The sequence below is a fragment of the Mustela nivalis genome, assembly GCF_964662115.1.
Source record: "Mustela nivalis genome assembly, chromosome: 18".
Taxonomy (NCBI): Eukaryota; Metazoa; Chordata; class Mammalia; order Carnivora; family Mustelidae; genus Mustela; species Mustela nivalis.
In genome coordinates, this window is record NC_139037.1 from 40,251,679 (window position 1) to 40,271,887 (window position 20,209).

Genomic DNA, 20,209 nt, shown 5'->3' on the forward strand with positions numbered 1-20,209 from the left:
TAGTGAAAAATTGCTCTTACCTGTCTGTTGGTCATTCACTTTCCTCTTCCCTCCTTCCTGCCTGTCTTTCATTCTCTTTTGACAGCTTTATTGAGATATAATTCACGGTCAAGAGAATGCACCCATTTCAAGTGTATAGTTCAGTGGTTTGGGGGAATATCACATTTTTAAAATTGTGGTAAAACTATATATAACATAAAAATTTCGGGGCGCCTGGGTGGCTCAGTGGATTAAGCTGCTGCCTTCGGCTCAGGTCATGATCTCAGAGTCCTGGGATCGAGTCCCACATCGGGCTCTCTGCTCAGCAGAGAGCCTGCTTCCCCCTCTCTCTCTGTCTGCCTCTCCATCTACTTGTGATTTCTCTCTGTCAAATAAATAAATAAAATCTTTAAAAAAAAAAAAACATAAAAATTTCATTTTGACCATTTTTAAAAAAATATTTTTATTTATTTTAGAGAGATGTGGCAGGGAGGAGCAGAGGGAGAGGGAGCAAGAGGAGAGGGGAGGGGCAGAAGGAGCCGGGGGAGGTGGAGTGTGAGAGAATCTCAAGTAGGCTCCATGACCAACGCAAGTCCCAGGCAGGGCTCGATCTTGCAAACACTGACATCATCACCTGAGCTGAAATTAAGAGTCTGGCACTTAAATGACTGGGCCACCCAGGCACCCCTCCCATTCATTCCTAAAGGGTATTTTTGCCAGATATAAAAATTGGCATTGACCGGCTTTTTTCTTTCTTTTTTTTCCCCTTCATCATTTGAAATCTTTCCTGTCACTTTCTTCTCATCTTCACAGTTTCTTTTCTTTTTTTTTTTTTAAATTTATTTGACGGTCAGAGATCACAAGCAGGCAGAGAGGCAGGCAGAGAGAGAGGGGGGAAGCAGGCTCCCTGCTGAGCAGAGAGCCCGATGAGGGGCTCGATCCCAGAACCTCAGGATCATGAGCTGAGCCGAAGGCAGAGACTTAATCCACTGAGCCACCCAGGCACCCCTTCATGGTTTCTGATGAAGAATCTCCTGCCGTTCAAATTATATTTCCCTTTTGCTGCTTTCAAGAATTTTTTCTTTGTCTTAAGTTTTCAGAAGTTCAACTAAGTGTTTATTTAATTTCATTTTTTAAAAGTAGTTTCTACCCCCAGCAGGGGGCTTGAACTCATGATCTAGAGATCAAGTATTGCATTTGAAGTTTAATTATGATGTGTCAGGGGATAGATTTCTTGGGGTTTGTCCTACTCATTTAGCTTGTTGAATCTGTGGGTTTATTTCTTTTGGAAAATTTGGTAAAATTTCAGATATAATCTCTTTGATTACTTTTTCAGCACTTACCCCCTTTCCCCTCTGGAACTCTGATGACACAAATTTTCAATCTTTTGTTATAGTCCCACAAGTCTCTCAAGCTGTTTTATTTTCCCCCCTTCCAGTCTATTTTTTGGACTGTTTAATTTGTATTGTCTGTCTCCATATTCAATGACTCTTTTTCTCTGTCTTTTTCATTGAATTTTTAATTTTTAATTTCCTATTTTTCAGTTGTAAAGTTTCCATGTGGCTCTTTGTCACATCTTTGATTTCCTCACAGAGGCTTTCTATCTTTTCATTTGCTTCAAGCATGATTATAATTGTCCATAGAAGCATTTTTATGGTGGCCACTTAAAAATCCTTGTCAGATAATTCTAATGTCTGTGTCATCTCACTGTTGGGCATCTGTTGATTATCTTCTCATTCACAATGACATATTCCTGGCTCTTAGTATGATGAGTGATTTCCTGTTGTGTCGTGGATGTTGTGTATATTAATTATATTAGAAAACTCTCAGTCCTAAAATCTTGTTCTAGCAGACCATCTCAGTAGAGTCTGGCAAGGATAGCAGTCTAGGCTTCCTTCTTGGACCTTGCTGGCAGGGGTGGGGATGGGATGCAGGTTTTCCTGAGATATTTGGCTGGAATAAGGTGGGGCGTGGCTACAAGTTTTCTGTCTTTCTCAGCTATCTATCTGGCTAGAAAGAACAGGCTTTTTTGAGGGCCTTTTTATGGTCCCCATTGTTTCTTGGGTTATAGGCTTTCCTGGTATTCAGTATAGGATAGGTGAAGAAAATAAAACCCTAGGAACACACAGTATGCCTTCTTGGGTCCCAAGATGTCATGCTGGTCTGCATTCTTACCTCCATCTTTCCTAGTCTCCTCTTTGCTTTATAAATACCCAGGATTGTTAGTTGTATTTAGCAGGAGGAATAGGGAAAAGTGCATTACTTCCATCCTGCCCAGACATAATTGCAACATAACCACTTTCCCCAAACTGTTAAGTACCACAATCTTTTATGAGAAATGGAATTTCTATTTTCCTGGAAAATAGAGATAGCCCTGGTTTAAATCCCAAACACTGTGTTTGGATTCTGGCGAAAGCGTTTTATCCATCTCCAGTATATGCTGGGATGGCTCTTAGCCTAACAGCCACAGAGATTTGGAAAGTTTGACTTTCCTAACCTTGGGAAGTTGACATTTCTTCTCCTTTGCTCTTAGTCTGTGCACTACAACGAACGAAAGCAGAGTTGAAAACTCTGGCCTGAGCTCTAGAAAAAACAGTTTTGTTCAAGCTTTCCTTCAAGTAAAATGACTGATTTTATGATCCAGGCCACTCGGAGATGTTCATCTATGTTCATAGGTTTTCTTGAAAACTGTTTATAATGGAAGACGAAATTCCAGGGGGAAATACTTGGAGGATCACAAAGAAAACAAAACCAGCCAAATTCTGAAAGATTAAAAAAAAAAAAAGACATAAAAAGTGAGAATGTAGGTGTCTGGGTGGCTCAGTGGTTAAAGCCTCTCATGATCCCAGGGTCCTGGGATTGAGCCCCGCATTGGGCTCTCTGCTCTGCGGGGAGCCTGGTTCCTCTTCTCTCTCTCTGCCTGCTTCTCTGCCTACTTATGATCTCAGTCTGTCAAATAAAGTCTTTAAAAAAAATTGAGAATGGATAACTAAAAACTTAACTAAATGCACAGCATTCAGATATGCTTTAATGACCGAAGACAGTTGAAGGGAGAGGGAGAGAAAAGAGAAGGGCAATGGGAGAAGGTGGTGAGAGAGGGGTGGGGGAAGGAGGGGCCTCCAGGTCTTGGAGAGAAACGAGGAGGAGCGTGAGCAGGACGAGAGTGTGACCCAGGACGAGACCCTAAGGGCTGTTTTTCTGTTGACCACTGCTAACAGATTTTCTGAGGCCCCTTTCCCTCAGGTCTCAGGTAGCTCTAAGTAGTGAAGTGGTTCTTAACCAGGGGCAGTTTTGTCCCCCAGTGGACAATTTGCCAATGTCTGGAGATATTTTTAGTTGTCGTAGCTGAGCGTAGGTGCTGCCGGCATCTAGTAGACGCTGCTCAACATCCTACAGTGTATGGGACAACCCCCTACCACAAAGAATTGTGGGTAGCACAAATGTCAGTGTTGCCATGATTGAGAAATCCTAGAATATTGCATAGCCAGAGCAATTAAGATGTGGACCTTGGTAATATATATACAATGGAATCTTACTCAGCCGTCAAAAAGAATGAAATCTTGCCATTTGCGACGACAGGGATGGAGCTAGAATGTATTCTGCTAAGTGAGATAAGTCAGTCTGAGAAAGACAAATACCTTATGATTTCACTCATGTGGAATTTAGGAATCAAAACAGATGAGCCAAGGGGAAGAGGGGGAAAAGAGAGAGGAAAGAGGGACGCAAACCGTAAGAGACTCTTAACAAACTGAGGGTTGATAGAGGGCGGTGAGTGGGGGGTGCACCAGATGGGTGACGGGCGAAAGGAGGCCACTTGCTGTGCCGAGCACTGGGTGTTGTATGTAAGTAATGAACCACCAGATTCTGCTCCTGAAGCCAATATTACACTATATGTTAACTAACTAGACTTTAAATTTTTATGAAATGGGGGGAATAAAAGATTTGGACCATGGTAGGCAGTGATCAAAGGAAGGATGTCCATTAGATCACAGGGGACCAAGTCAGCTCCCGTGCCCCTCACCTCAGCTCTGTCCCCAGATTCTCCAGGCATGAGGTGCTGATGGGTACACCCTCCCATCTGTGTTTCAGGGCACATTCCGGTGCAATCTCAAACTGCTGCTTTACCTTCAGTGGCCATTTCCTGTGTACAAGCTCCTGGGATAAAACCTTAAAAATATGGAATGTCCATACGGGGGAGTTTCGGAACTCTGGAGCCTGTGCGACTCTGATGAAGGGCCATGAAGGTTCTGTGAGCTCCTGCCACTTTTCCAGAGACAGTGAGTAATGAACACATAGAAAGCTTTCACACCTGTGGGAGTGCTGGGGGCAGATCTTGTGTTCCGTTCCGCTGGACTTGCCATCATAAAGAGAGGCAATTCCTCACCAATGGTGAGGGTAGATTTGTTTTTGATGAGAACACACAAGCCAGGAGGGACATTCATAGGCAGAAGTTTGCAAGTAGCAGAGACTCAGCTTAACGTGGCTTAGCAGCCAAAGATATTTACTAGCCCCTAGAATGGGGAAGTCCAAGAGAAGATCTCACTTCAGGTGTGGCTGGGTCCAGACACTCAAGACAGTGCTGTTAGGGAGCCAGTCCTGGCCAAAGAGAGACCCTTCTTTTCCTTGGTACTATTGCAAGTCCCAGGACAGTGCTTCATTGGCTCAGCTTGGGACACACACCTACCTCGGAACCAATCACTTCACCAGGGGATGAAAGGCTCTGATTGGCTAGGTTTGAGTGACTTGCCCACCCCTCTGAACTAGAGGTCAGAGTCAGTACCCTCCAACCAGAGGGAATGAGAGGATTGTGTGGGGTGTTTCCTCATAGGATGTGAGGGCATTGTTGACAAATGAAGGGGCACAGGTGCCAACAGAGGTGATGACAGGAAGCGGCGTCAGGCCAGTAGCCTCAGTGAGGGAAGTGACGGTCAATGGTTTTCCTCCTCCATTCTCCTGGGAAGTGGGGCTCGCTTTGTGTTTGTGTATCAGGGACCCCCAGCCAGTACAGAAGCAATCAGAGCCTGGCTTGCGAAATGCTAGGGTGTTTTTGAACAACTTTACCTCTTCTTAAGCAGTCTCTGTGAGTTAGACCATTAGGGGGCATCCCACCAGTTTCTGTCCCTGTATTTTTGGGGTTCAGAGTTGCGTACTGGCCATTATCCTTATTCACACGTTCCGCATTTGTGAATTACCGTACTGGATGAAATTTATTCGTGACCCTAAAATCAGCATTTGTGGCACTTTTGTGATGTGGCAGGGTTCTGTGGACACATGCAGGGCAGTGAAGAGTGTGAGTTGGCCTTCCCACGCACTCCCAGCTGCGGCTGAACAAGGCGGCCCTCTGCCTTCTTGTTCCAGCTCCCTTTCTGTCAAGTGTCCATTTTGCGGGCCCTTGAATGCCCAGTTATTCTGCATTTGGTGGACTTGGTTGGTGACTCTGTTCTTTAAAGAGCCCCCAAGCACAGGGCCGGAGTGCTTGCTGTCCAGTGCTCCTCAGCGCGGGAAGGTGGTGACGCGGCTTACAGGGAAAGCACAGGTGTTGGATAAGCCGGTTGAGGCGTCAGCTCCCACACTGATGGCTGTGAATTTAATGTTAATGAATAAAAACTGTGTGTCAACTACAGTGTGTTTCAGCAGAAGGAGATCTAAAATGAGGTTATGTATTGATCGGTTAATGAAAAGTTGGGACCAGAGAGGCTCCTAGGAACCTCACCCTATAGGTCCCCTAGGAGAAATTGTTCACCATTGTCTAATTCAGCATCTGTGGTGGCTTTATGGAATGTCACTGCTGTGAATAATGAAAATGGACTGTAACTGGCTGGGGGTCATCGAGCCACCCCAGGAAGGGGTTGGAGTGTCCTTGGACTGAACCATGGTGTCACCACACCAATGCAACCTCAGCCCACTTTGACCTTGCTGAAAGGGGGAGCACTTGGCAGGGGGAAGATGACTCCCCCCTTCTCTGAAATGTTATCATTTTGTGTTGTAGCCTCTGTTCTCGTGTCTGGAGGGTTCGACAGGACTGTGGCTATCTGGGATGTAGGAGAAGGCTACCGGAAGCTCTCCTTGAAGGTACCGATGTCAGCATCAGATAGGGGGTCCATGCTGGGTGCTTGGTGCTGGGTGCTGGGGATACAGTAGTGGGTGAGACAGACCTAGATGCCCCCATTGGAGCTAACAACTCTGTGGGGAAGAACAGATAGGAAACCAACAAGCAGATCATTAACCATGATGAGTGAAACAGAGAAATCACAACAGGGTGATGTGAAAGAGATAGACCCCAATGACGAATCCACAATTGGTTCGACAGGGAGGGCTTCTTGGAGAAGGTAGCATTTGAGCTGAGAACTTGAAGGCAAGGAAAGACTGGGTGAATGAGGAATGTGGGAAGGCCATTCTAGGCAGAGGGAACAACAAATGCAAAAACTCAGAGGTGGAAAAGTGTCTAAGAACAGTAGAAATTACTCCGCAGAAAGATGAATGCCATAATGAGGCCTGCATAGATAGCTCTGGGCTCCAGAATGGCGGGTCTCTGAGTGCTTTTGCCTACAAGTTAGAGGAGACTCAACACAAAAAAGTGTCTCTATGATGAGGGGATGGATTGTCCCAACTTGGCAGGAACCCAGAGAGGTTAGGCAGTCCTAGGACTGGCTACAGCAGTGCCTCCGTGCCAAGTGCTCCCATACCCCAAGATTCCCACCGAGTGATCTCACGGTTTGGCTGTGAAAGCTTGGCTTGCATCCATACATCTTGGTCCCCCAAGCTCCCGTCCTTTGTTACGCACGGCAGTTTCACTTCTCTCCTGCTCTCCTTCTTCCTGCCATACCACACTGGCTCGCCTTCCACCTCTTTCCCTAAGGTTGAAGAATGGTCCAGATGCTGACGCAGAGCCCTGACATCATTAAGCATCTCTCTCCTCTGAGCTCCTTTTTGCCTGAGAAAAATAACCCCCCATTTGCTCAGGCCACAGGGGATAAGTTTGCAGCGACTCGAAGCAAAAGCCCCCCTCTCCAGGAGGACCTCCAAGTGGTTATTTCCTAGAACAGAGAAGGCAAACACGAAAGCCTGCAAGAGGTGCTCTGGGGCCAGCTGGGAATATAGTCACTCTTCTTCCATCCTGCTCAACACTGGAGTTCTGTTTTAAAGAGCGCAGTGCCATCACGCACAGGTGCATTGACACCCTTTACACTTCGTGTTACATGTCATGGGTGACGTCCAGAAAACGCAATTAGTTGCTCTTAAACGCAGGCATCCGTGGGGTCCTGACTTTTGCCTTTTTGTCTTTGTTGTGCTTACCAAGGTTTTTCCTCTAGGCGCTTGTTAAAATTCTATTTTTCTTCAGGGCCATAGTGACTGGGTGACAGACGTTGCCATTAGCAACAACAAGAAATGGGTCCTGTCTGCTTCAAAGGTAAAAGCGGCCAATCTCTGAGTGACTTCCAGTCTCTCTCACGTTCAGAACTGGTGTCACGGGAGTGTTACTGTCAAGCTAAATTCCTGGGCTGGCTCAGTCTGAGCCCAGCCACCACCCCCTCCCCCGCCCCCAGCCACACCAAGCCATCCTCAATGCAGGGAGCTGGCAGGGACCGTGGGAAGCAGGTCCTTATGTCTGCTTACGTGGGGAGTTGCCAGGGATTTCTGTGTCTGTGACCATTGACATTTGAGCTTTGTTGGAGCAAGGGCCTGCCCAGACCAGTGAGTGATGGAGCCAACAGGGGGCCTTTTAGGGGGAGGTGTCAAGCTCATTGGGAAGCAGCAGAGACCACCCTGAGTTCCCAGGTGGGCCTTCCCTCTCTGCGTCATGATATCCTGGAATTCCCATTCCGATGGCACCGAAGAGCAAGCCCAAGGGTATCCCAAGATCTGTCTTTCAGGTGTGGTGAGCCCAAGAGTGGGGGGGGGTGTCCCACCACCTTGCCCCCTGCTGACCTTTATTAGAACCCTGCCATTCTGTGGTCTGGGGGTTTCTGGGTGCATGGGACCATGGGTAAGACTCAGCCTGCCATGACCAATGTGTTAGAGAGCCAACCCAGACACTGCCACACCCAACCCCAATACCATAATAACAGAACACCTAATAAAAGTTCTATGCCGATGTGTTACTGTTTTTTTAAGATTTTATTTATTTATTTGACAGACAGAGATCTCAACTAGGCAGAGAGGCAGGCAGAGAGAGGGGAAGGGAAGCAGGCTCCCTGCCAAGCAGAGAGCCCGATGCGGGGCTTGATCCCAGGACCCTGGGATCACAACCTGAACCGAAGGCAGAGGCTTTAACCCACTGAGCCACTCAGGCGCCCGTGTTACTGTTTTAATATAAAAATATGAAAGATGATTATGACAACTCTATCTCAGTAAAGCTGGAGAAAACTGAAAGTGCAAACCAAAATAAGAAAAATCAATGTTTATTTGAAATGCATGTCTCATTCAGTGTTTTTTACTTCTCTGTTACATCAATGCTAGTATTGAAACAGTAATAATTGGACTACTTAATGGCAGCAATTAGTAGTAATTTATAATAGAACTAATTTTATTTTTGTATTTTATAATGTTTTATATTTTGTAATGTTTTTATTTTTATATAAAACATTTTGTTTCTTTTTTTAGATTTTATTTACTTATTTATTTGACACAGACAGAGACAGAGATACACAGTGAGAGAAGGAACACAAGCTGAGGGAGTGGGAGAGGGAGAAGCAGGCTTGCCGCTGAGCAGGGAGCCTGATGCAGGGCTCGATCCCAGGACCCTGGATCATGACCCGAGGCAAAGGCAGATGCTTAACTGACTGAGCCACCCAGGCACCCTGTGTTTCTTTTATATATCTTATATTTTATAATGTTTTATGTATTTGATAATATATTTTATAATATTTCTTTCTTATGGCAATTTATTTGGACTTTTAAAAAAAGTCTTCATTGGATATTCCAGTGTTGCAGGCTATATTATCATGTGTGCTGAAGATACTAAATATAAGACTTAAAGAAAAGAATATAAGTACAATAAGATTGATACAATAAGATTGATTCAATAAACATATTTCTATTTATTCATGGATTTATTTCCCCAGCTTTATTGAGCTATAAATGACACATAACATGGCCTAAGTTTAGGGGGTGCACAGCGTTCCCTGGACTGCCCCAGCCTCAGGCCGGCCTTCTTTTTGCTGAGGTAGCAACAAAACCACACACTGACAACTGTGAACCCCACTTGGGCCTGCAGCTGTGCTCGTACCAAGCCCACTTCTCACTGATTCCTGTGTCAGCCCTCGGGAGGCCAGCAGGCAAAAACATCCTCTCAGCAACAGCTGCAGGTCGTGGAGTTCTCAGGGTCTCTCTAGAGCTCACAGGTTTTTAGATTTGCAGGAATTCACTTCCGGCTCTCCAAAGCTGTCCGAAGGTACTCAGTCTGCAAACCTTTTAGTGCCCAAGGCACTTTGTCAGTCAGCTGGGTCCTTTGCCACAAGAGTGGATGGTGTCGGCCGGCCATGACTGAAGTGGCCATTACCGTAAAAGGCTCTGAAGTACAGTGCACGCCGTCGTGACTCCAGCCTCTGTTTCTCAGGGAAATGGCCTTAAAGCACAGAGGTCATTTGAACTTGGGATAATAACATTGGATCCCAGATACAGAGACTGAGAATGAATGTCTTGTTTGGCATGACTGCCATTTTCTGGTGAAAGGTTGATCTTTTTTTTTTTTTTAAGTACCGAAGCTGTCTAATTTCAAAAAACAAAACCAAAAAAGACCCTTAATTTCACTGTATGAATTTTTGTCACAACCTGAAGCCAAGGGGCAGTCACTTCATCCTTCTTTAGGCTCACTGTGGCCTCTTTGAAGATCCTGAAACAGTGTTGGAGAAACACTATTTAAGGTCTTTAAAGTATTTAAAAATGCTTTTAAATTATTTTTTTAAAGATTTTATTTATTTATTTGACAGAGAGAGCGACATCGAGAGCAGCACAAGCAGGGGGAGTGGGAGAGGGAGAAGCAGGCTTCCCACTGAACAGGGAGCCTGATGTGGGGCTCCATCCTAGGACCCTGGGATCCTGACCTGAACCACCCAGGCGCCCCATACCTTTTCTTGTAATTCTATTGTAATCCCTTTCTTCCACTCTCATCCTCAATGCATTTCAAAACCAGAGGACCTTCTTCTTATGCCACACATTAAACATACAATTTTATGGCAGGCCCACATTTTAAATACCTTCTTTAGAGCTGACAGTGACAACAGCCATCTTGGAAGTAAATGTTTAAGCAACACACCTTCTTCCATGTCTACAAAGTCATCATTTTTATAAAGTGCTTCTCTACTTTTTGAGGAATAGGAAAGGAGACTAAAAACTATTAAGAAAGACCTCGGGGGTGCCTCCTGGGTAGCTCGGTAGAGCAAATGTCTGACTCTTGGTTTTGGCTCCAGTCTGACTTTGGGGTCATGGGATCGAGCTGAGTTGGGCTCCATGCTCAGTGGGGAGTCTGCTTTAAGATTCCCTCTCTCGGGGCACCTGGGTGGTTCAGTGGGTTAAGCCTCTGCCTTCAGCTCAGGTCATGATCTCAGGGTCCTGGGCTGGAGCCCTGCATCGGGCTCTTGCTCAGCGGGGAGCCTGCTTCCCTCCTGTCTCTCTCTGCCTGCCTATCTGCCTACTTGTGATCTGTCAAATAAATAAATAAAAATCTTAAAAAAAAAAAAAAAAGATTCCCTCTCTCCCTCTCTCTCTGCCCACCCCTTGCTTTCTTTCTCTCTCTCTCCCCCCCACCAAAAAAAGAAAGAAAAAAAGACCCAACATCACAGGTGAGCAAATCCCATGGTTTTGTACAGTGTGGTGTGCATGACGTGCCGTCCATTTAGCGGGTGAGCTCTTTTCATTTGCTTTGGAAAGAAGTTAATAGGCTGAATGGAATTTTCCAGAATTTACATCTGCGTTGTCTGCTGAACATGTGGATAGATGAGCAATGTCTAGTTTGTATTCAGATAAGATGTCAACACGCTTTTATGTTTTCTGCATTTTCACTAAAATCTTCATAGAAATCAAGAAGATGATCTGAAACTCCCAACTTCTGAATCAAAGTATTCAAGGGCTAGGTTGTGGGGATTTGGCAAATTACCAACAATCCCTGGAGAGGAATTGTTGGTGGCCTCTGACAGCTCCACACAGCAAGGGGCCAACACCGATGGGATCACTGGCCCCTTTTCTTCTCCCACATGGCATTTCGTTGCATTTAATTGCACATGCCGATTCAGGAAATGGAACATTACTCAGTCTTTTAGTTTCTTATTGCCGCTATAATAAATCACCATACACTTTACCCCTTACACAACAAAAGCCTAGTATCTTCTAGTTCTGTGAGACAGAAGTATGACAAGGTCTTGCTGGGCTAAAATCAAGGCATCCACAGGACTGTATTCCTTTGTGTAGCTCTAGGGGATAATCCATTTCCTTAACCTTTCTAAAAGCCACCACATTCTTCGGCTTGTTCATCTTCCTGTATCTTCAAAGCCAACAACATCGTATTTCTCTGTGCCTTTCTTCTATAGAACCTACTCCTCTCACTGTGTTGTCCACTTTTTCTTTTTTTAAAGATTTTATTTAAATGACAGAGAAAGACACAATGAGAGAGGGAACACGAGCAGGGGGAGTGGGAGAGGGAGAAGCAGGCTTCCCACAGAGCAGGGAGCCCGATGCGATGCGGGGCTAGAACCCAGGACCCTGGGATCACAACCTGAGCTGAAGGCAGACGCTTAATGACTGAACCACCCAGGTGTCCCTGTGTTGTCCACTTTTAAGGATATTTATCACTATGTCTAGCCTGTCTGGATAGCCCAGAACAACATCCCTATTGTAAGATTAGCTGGTCAGCGAACTTAATTTCATCTGCAACCTTAATTCCCCTTTGTTATGTCACCTAACATGTTCACAGGGTCTGGGGATTAGGGTGAGGACTTCTGGGCATTATTCTGCTGACTACATTCCATTCCAGAAAAACAATCAAAGGAATGATATGGTAGTGGGTGATCATCTGAGCAGTATTACCAAACTAATTCATCTGTTACCATTGTCTCAGGAGTATTGGTATCTTCTTTCAAAAATAGATTTTGTTGTTTAGAGCAGTTTTAGGTATACAGTAAGTTGGGCTATTAGTACAGAGAGTTCCCAGATAGTCCCTTCCTCTCCCCAGTTTCCACTATTAGTAATAATGTCTTGCATTACATGTGGTATATTTGATACAAGTAAAGAACCAATATCGATGCATTATTATGAACCAAAGTCTGTAATTTACATTTCAATCTTTATGTTGTATGGGTTTTGCCAAAGGCATATAATGTATCCGCCATGACAATTTCATACAGAAGTTTCCCTTCCTAAAAATTCCCTGTACTCCACCTGTTCATCCCTCCCCTTCATCCCTAGAACGCCCAGTTTTGTCTTTTCCAGAATGCCATATAGTTGCACGCATGCAGTCTGTGGTCTTTGCAGACTGGCTTCCTTCACTTAGCAATATGCACTTCAGGGTCCTTCATGTCTCCTGATGACTTGACAGCTCATTTTTAAACATCACTGAATAATATCCCATTGTCAGGATGTACCACAGTTTGTTTTTCTGTTCTTTCTCTTTTTTTTTTTAAATATTTTATTTATTTATTTGACACAGAGAGAGATCATAAGGAGGCAGAGAGGCAGGCAGAGAGAGAGAGGGGGAAGCAGGCTTCCCACTGAGCAGAGAGACGTGGGACTCCATCTCAGGACCCTGAGATCATGATTTGAACTGAAGGCAGATGCTTAATGACTGAGCCACACAGGTGCTTCCCATATGAGTGTTAAGATCAGTGTGTTTATCTCTGCAAAGAAGTCATCTGGGGTTTTCATAAAGATTGTGTTGAATCTGTTTTACATTTTGTGGATTATTCTCATTTTAGCAATATTAAGTTTTCTGACCTATTGAACATGAGATATCTTTCTTTCTTTTTTTTTTTTTTAAAGATTTTATTTATTTATTTTACAGAGATCACAAGTAGTCAGAGAGGCAGGTAGAGAGAGAGAGGGGGAAGCAGGCTCCCGCTGAGCAGAGAGCCCGATGTGGGGCTCGATCCCAGGACCCCGAGATCATGACCTGAGCCGAAGGCAGAGGTTTAACCACTGAGCCACCCAGGTGCCCCATGAGATATCTTTCTGTTCCTTTACATCTTTGGTTGCTTTCAGCAATGTATTTTTTTTAGTTTTGTTCTGTAAGTTTTGCAATTCCTTTGTTAAAATTTTCTCTTTTTGATGCTATTCTAAATGGAATTGTGTATCTGATTGCACTTTTAGATTGTTCATTGCAATTGTATAAAAATACAGTAGATTTCTGTATATTGATTTTGTATCCAGCAACCTTACTGAACTCATTTGTTAGTTCTAATAGTTTTTTAGTTGATTCTTTAAGATTTTCTATATGCAAGGTTATGTAATGTAATCTTCAAGTAGAGACAGTTTTACTTTTTTTCCAATCCGTATGGCTTACATTTCATTTTCTTTCACATTGGTGGCTTTTTGGAATATGGAAAAACTGATTTAGAACTTGCCCGTCTCATACCAGGCTTGTGAAATTCAGTGTCTTTCACATTTCAGTACTTTCACATTCTCTTCTCCACCATACCCAATTCCAAATTCTGTTCCTCATATCCTGCAGTATGACATGTTCTGGTTAATTATCACCTTGCCCCTGCTCCCAATCTAGTTTTATTTGTCTGGCCATCTGTCATTAAACACAGCTGTTCAGCCTCTGCTTCTGGTGATGTCTGTATCATGGTGGCATTGGTCTTGTAATTATTCTCATCTTCACGATTTGAACTCTTAGAAAACATGATCATAATATTCACAATGTTAAAAATTTTGCTAGCAAGATCTTGAAACACAGCACACCAGTTGCATAGGTAAAATCAAAGGCAGCCCATTAACACTTGCGGTTACAATGCAGTTTCGCTGTGGGAATCGCAGTCATGGATGGCCCATGAGCGGGAACTCAGGGTGAACTGCAAGCCATGAAGAACTGACAGCAGCTATGGAAGGTGGATCATGTAGCATATCCATTTGTCATTAAACATAGTTTTGCCTTCAGTTCCTATTTTGGGGCCACTGTGGGGATTTTGTCCTTTCCCTCAAAATTCCACATCCATTGCTGAAAAGTGGGACCTTCTGCACCCTGGAATGGGTTTGCTGGGATGTGGGACTTGATGGTGCAAAAGGTGGGATGGTCCTGGAGAAAGCAGGTCACCCTGATTCTGCTCCTCTGCACGATGGGGTTCTTCACGTTGTAACGTGGATGCAGTGCGCCTTCCTGGGGCCTCCCAGCTGAAGGGGCCCATCTTGTGACTGTTGGTTTGCTGTTTAACTTGTTTTAGGACAAAACCATGAGACTATGGAATATTGAAGAAATTGACGAAATTCCTCTGGTAATCAAGTGCAAAAAGGCCCTGGGCTTAAAGGTGAAACAGGTTGGTACTGGATAATATTAAGCTCAGCGAAGGCTTTCATTAGTTTCCTCCACAAATGAATTTATTCTTTGAATCAACATTTATTGGGCAACTGGAGATAAAACCATGAACAAACAGACTGAAATTCTTGCCCTGAGGGAACTTACGTTCTAAAAGAGGAGGCCATGAAAAAAAAAAAAAAAACTCGGTGGATTAAGCCGCTGCCTTCGGCTCGGGTCATGATTTCAGTGTCCTGGGATCGAGCCCCACATCGGGCTCTTTGCTCGGCGGGAGCCTGCTTCTCTCTCTCTCTCTCTGCCTGCCTCTCTGCCTACTTGTGATCTCTGTCTCAAATGAATAAATAAAATCTTAAAAAAAAAAAAAAAGCAAGAATAATATGTCCTACATCCCATAGCAATAAATAATTTGGAGAAAAATAACGTAGGGAAAGGGGAATGGATGGGAATGCTGGTAACACTTTATTTATTTGAGAAAGAGCACCTACAGGTGGGGGAGGGTCAGAGGGAGAGAGAATCCTCAAGCAGATTCCCTGCTGAGAGGGGAGGGAGCTGAATTCGGGGCTTGATCCCAGGACGCTGAGATCATGACCTGAGCTGAAATCAAGAGTCAGCTGCTCAACCCACTGAGCCACTCAGGTTCTCCTGCTGGTCACACCTGAAAGGATGGCCAGGATCGGTCTCACTGAGAAGGTTAACATTTGTTGACTACCTGAGGCGGTGAGGGAGTGAGCTGTGCAGATGTTTAGGGGAAGGACTTCCCAGCATCGGGAAGAGCCGGTGTGGAGACTCTGAGGCAGGAGTGAGCCTGGGGTATTCGAGAAGTGAAATGAGTCAGAGGGGCATGGCTGGACACACAGCTGGACACGGCATTAGCCTCCCATGCTTTAGCAGCAGACTCCTTGGTCAGGCCTCCACTACCCAGTGCCTTCCCAGGGAAGGGACTCAGCTGCCTGTTTTTCTCTAGTGGAGGACGGTGGTAGTAGGTTGAACACATCTGCTTCACCAGGTGTTGGCCAGGGATGGCCACAGAGTCTATCCCTGGGTGCTGGAGGCCAGTCCCTATAAGGGCCTTGCAGTATAGATACTTGGCTGCACCCTGAGAGGCTTGAGGAGTCCCTGGTGGGTCCTCTGAGTCCTCCTTCCCTGCAGGGGAAGCCACCTAGGCTTGTCTCCTGTTAGAAGGCCCAGCCAGGAGCTGCTGCTAGAAATGGCTAATCTGTAGGGCAGGGAGATGAGGGGTGGGACCAACATGGACCTTGTCTTTGTGGCCAACTGGTCCTCATGGCCTATGTGGCTATGTTGGCCCTTGGATCCTAGAAGCTGACTGGCTACAGAGCAGTGCTTGCCTGTGTCCTCCACCTATCCCCTGGGATAGGGCCCCCAGGGGCTGCCTGCTTTGAGCCCTGCCATTTTGGGGTTGGGCCATGGGATATTATGCTGTAGAATAAGGTAGGTAAAGGAACAAATTTCTTTCTTAAAAAACAAAGAAAAGAAAGAGACATACTTGAAGCTCTTCCAAAGATGAGCCCTCTGCGTTTGTCTTGCTCAAAATCAGTATAAGAAACCTCAGAAGCCAGATTTCCCAGAGGGCCTGCCCTGGGTGGGATGTGGCTGCCTCTCCCAAAGGCCTTAGTGCCCTGAGTAGACAAAGGTGGCAGAGCACAGAGGCCTGCCATCTTGTAGGGGAATGCTGCTGCGGGAGGCATCCCTGAGACCCCTGCCGATGGCCTGGTAGCCCAGCCCGTGGTGTTGCTCACTTGCGTGTGGGAAGCAGATAGGGCGGGTGAGCTGTGCCACTGTAGCCACTATTCTCTGTGCACCGTGGCCAGAAACAGGCTGAGATGGAGGAGGAGGCTCAGAACCTTCATCATGTAGTAAAAAGTACTGCTTTGTTCAGAAATCTTGCCTACTTGCTTCTCATGGTTCTGTAAGTTAGGTCCCCCGGATGTCAGGGGGTTAGGATAGCCCCTCGGCCCCAGAGTTGCGCTCTGTGAAGGGCAGAGGATGGGGTTAGATACCTACCCCCGTCCGTCCTCTCCACTGTCCAGTGGCCTGCCACTCCTGCCCCCAGGGTTCCCACAGCAGGGGATGGGCTGGTTGTACCTGCATAGTTTCTGTAGGGGGAAGAGAGGGAGAAGCCCGTGTGCATTCTCTCTCAGTGGCCTGCAATGTCGACGCTTGTGGGGGCAGAGACCACAGAGCAGAAAGGCAGCTCTTGCCTTGGCCTGGCTGGGAGGGGAGGTGGCTCTGGTGGGAGAATCCTACCTGGATGCCTTGGTTCCCTGTGACCAGCACTTGCTTTTATTCTTTTTAAATATTTCATGTCAGTGTGAAGTATGTGACAGGCCTTTCTGCAACTACGAAAGTGACATCTTTTCTGAAACGGTCACCAAATGTGTGTTCTGCCGGATGGATGCAAAAGGCTCGTTAACAGAGGCCTCATCATCATTAGGAGGGGAAGACTCACCGTTACAGGAGTGCAGCCCGACCGCCAATGAATGACTGATGCTCACTGGGCTTGCTGACTGACTTGAGCACGGGTCCCCTGTGAAGCAGGTTTTGGGGCTCTGAAGGAACCTCTCTCTCCGGCTGGACCCAGCCTGGGTGAGCATGTCAGACTGGGGCAGGGGCAGGGGCACTGCCTCAGCTCCACAGCCCCCTTGGGGATCAAACACTGTTTTTAGATTTCATGCAGAATAAATCTCCATTCCTTTAGAAAACAAGTGTGCATGTGAATTATAGAAGCACTTTTGCTGCTCCTAAGCTTTCATGTCTTGTTGTTCATTCTGTCTCCTTTACAAACACATTCTGGACTCTGGTGTTGGGCTGTGAGGCAGCCAGGCCAGCACCCACAGCTCCTGAGGAAAGCTTGGTCAAATGAATAGAAAGCTATGTGGGACCCCTCTGCGGAGGAGGCAAGGCACTGTGGGTACCTCACTGGCTAGTGCTCCCAGATGGCCATCGACTCAGGGCACAGGAAGGTCAGAGGCGGGTGGGTGGAGGGCACTGCCATCACAGAATGTTTCACGCTCTCTACCCCAGACTTTTCCATTTCCAGAACGCCCAGGCAGATGTACAGTCCTCCCCCTGCTTCCACAGTGCACCCCACACTCCACAAATCAATTACTTCAGAAGGCACAAAGGTTTCAGTTAACACACAGGAAGGGCTTCCTTTCCCATCTGGTATGGCTCGCGCGATTTCTGTCAATCAGGAATATGCCCCTTGGTTTTGTCTTAAAAACTTAACTGCAGATCTCGTTTATTTCATGCCAACTGACTGGCATCCCATAACTCTGCCCAGGGACACCAGAAGCTGGTCACTATTTGGGCAGGTCCTGGGCTGGGTGCTGCCCTCCTCAGTCGTCACCCTGGTGACTGGTCAGACTGCGGCTGGCTGTTCAGGAAGTCTCCATTTATTCACGCCCATGATGGATGAACATGTCAGAGCTCCACTCTGCGCCCTCCCAGCAACCGGGCTGTCTTGGAAAGGGAAGTCCCATTGCTAAGCAGTCCCCCTCTCGGCTGTGGGGCGCCGCCGGGCTGCAGGTGCCAACAGTGCGCCACGGATGGGCACACAGGTGGCTTCTCGGGTTTTGCTATTGTTGCAGGTCACTCCAGTGACCGGGCCCTGCGTCCCTACTTGCAGAAACTTACATTTCTGTGTTTGAGGCTCTCCGGCCGGAGGCGCCGTTGGGTGAAGGGGGCAGCCGCGTTTGGTTTTGTCGTTGCTCGCAGGCGCCCTAACGAGTGTTGGGACGAGGTGGCTGCCGCGTCCGGGAGAGGAGACCCAGAAGCAGCAGGCGGGAGGCCTGGGCGGGGAGGGCCCCGCTTGCTCCCGCAGCACAAACCTCCCCACGGGCGGCGTCGGGGGCCCCCTCGAAGCTCCCGGTCCCGCAGGGCCAGCTCAGGCGCCCGCGGTGTCCTGGGAGAAGCGGCACGACGGAAGGGCCGGTCTCGCCAGGCGGCTGGATGCGCCCCCAGGGCGGGAAGGGCCGCCAAGCCCGAGCGCGGTTCCGGAGCGCCGCCGCCTCCCGGGCTCAGGGCGCCGGAGCGATCACTGCGCGGCGTGGTCACCGCGGAGCCACCGCGGGGTGTGAGCCCCGACCTGACCCCCGGGGCTCGGCCTCTCAGGACGGGCTGGGGGGCTTCCCGCACCGGGTCTGGAGGGCAGAAGGCCTGACTTGGCGCGGGCGTCCCTCAAACACCTGGCCCCGGAGCTCCGCGCCTGGGGGCAGATGCGACAGAAACCGGGAAGACCAGCCCGCCGGCGTCTCTCGCGCCATTTGCTCCCAGGTTTCCGCGTCCGACCCTTTCACCCCAGCCCCAGGAGCGAGCCGAACCAGACACCACGCATGCGCCGGCCGCAGGCAGAACGCATGCGCAAGCGCACGGAGGATGGAATAAATGGTGATGGGGTGCAGATTCTCGCGGTATTCGTGCGGGCGGCGCCGTGGCTTAGTTGGTTAAAGCGCCTGTCTAGTAAACAGGAGATCCTGGGTTCGAATCCCAGCGGTGCCTCAACCGAGCGTCCCGGCTCTCTTTTTACCAGTTGCCCTACCCCGCACCCCTCTCACTTTGGGTGTGTGAAGGTGAACCTGAGAAGCCAGTTTCTCCCGCCCTCTGCCGCCGCAGAGTATTTTCCCTAGGTCTCCGCGGGCGGTGGCGTTCGCGTCCGAGGCGAGGGAGGACAACGTTCCCCGCGGCTCCGCTGAGCAGGGCGATCAGAGTCGGTATCCCCAGGGGGCCAGGTGGGAAGCGCACCCCCAAGGCCCGGGGCTCTGGCTGCTGCACAAATACAGGGCTGCAGGGCCTGACCCTGATCGATTGCGCTGGAGTCGATTACATTGGAATTTTGAACAGTTACCCGGGAACACGCAGGTCAGACTCAACAAAATTCATGTCAGAAGCAACAGGACAGTCCCAAGGAGCTGTAGAGGGGGCAGTTCCGGGATCAGGCAGTGTCCCTAAGAGCCAAATTCATCTCCGCCAGAACCAGCATCTCTCTCCCTCTCCCATGCTTCTGGGGTTATTGTCTGTTTCTTCTCTTGTTTTGGGGGTCAGTTGCAGTTCTGATGGGCACCTTCTCCCCAATCCAATCAGAGGTGAGTTTAGTGGTAATAGGGCTTGGGTCGTTGTGAGGTTGTGGTTTTCCTTGGTGCATCTTTACTGCTAGCCTGAGGTATGCCGTGTCCGTTTTGAGCACTGGCCTGTTTGGTGGCCAATGTTGGTTGGGTGCCTAAGGCTGGCTCCTGGGGAGGGTCAGCGGAAGAAAAGCATTTGTGGCCCTCAGCCATGCATGCGGTGGATGACCTTGAACCCATCGGATTGGGTGAGCACCCTTAGGCAGGGAGCAAAGGCAGGAGAGAGAAATAGGGCCAGGGTTAACTCTACCCCTCCTGTTCTTTAAAAATGCCATGCTATTTCTGTCCCAGGGCCTTTGTGTTTTCTGTGTCTTGTACTTAGAATGCTGTTTCCTGGGCCCTTTGGAGGAATGGGTCTTTCTCATTTTCTAACCTGCCTTAAGGGTATGCCTTGGGAAACCTCCCCTAGCCATTCTCCTGGAGGAGACAAGGACTCCCCCAGGCCAGCCTCCAGTACATTGTACTGACTCTGTCCTTTAATAGCCTTTTCATAGTCTAAACTTGTCTTTTTCGTCTATTGTCTGTCTCCGCAAATAAAATTAAGCCCTAAAGCATAGGGAGCTACATAGGCCTATATTTACCTCATACCCCCAGCACAGAATGGTGTTTGAAACATGGTAGACAT

The 20,209-nt window shown here is 47.7% G+C and overlaps 1 protein-coding gene across 1 annotated transcript in view; it reads left to right on the top strand.

The window, feature by feature from the left end:
- Positions 1-19,191, top strand: part of WDR88 (WD repeat domain 88) — a 44,363-nt gene extending 25,172 nt beyond the window's left edge. The window contains exons 7-11 of the mRNA XM_082708610.1: positions 4,069-4,256; positions 5,969-6,051; positions 7,322-7,390; positions 14,352-14,444; positions 16,772-19,191. Of these exons, the coding sequence (XP_082564736.1) occupies positions 4,069-4,256; positions 5,969-6,051; positions 7,322-7,390; positions 14,352-14,444; positions 16,772-16,945 (607 nt within the window). The 3' untranslated portion in view covers positions 16,946-19,191. The remainder of the gene's footprint in view (positions 1-4,068; positions 4,257-5,968; positions 6,052-7,321; positions 7,391-14,351; positions 14,445-16,771) is intronic.
- Positions 19,192-20,209: the final 1,018 nt, after the last annotated feature.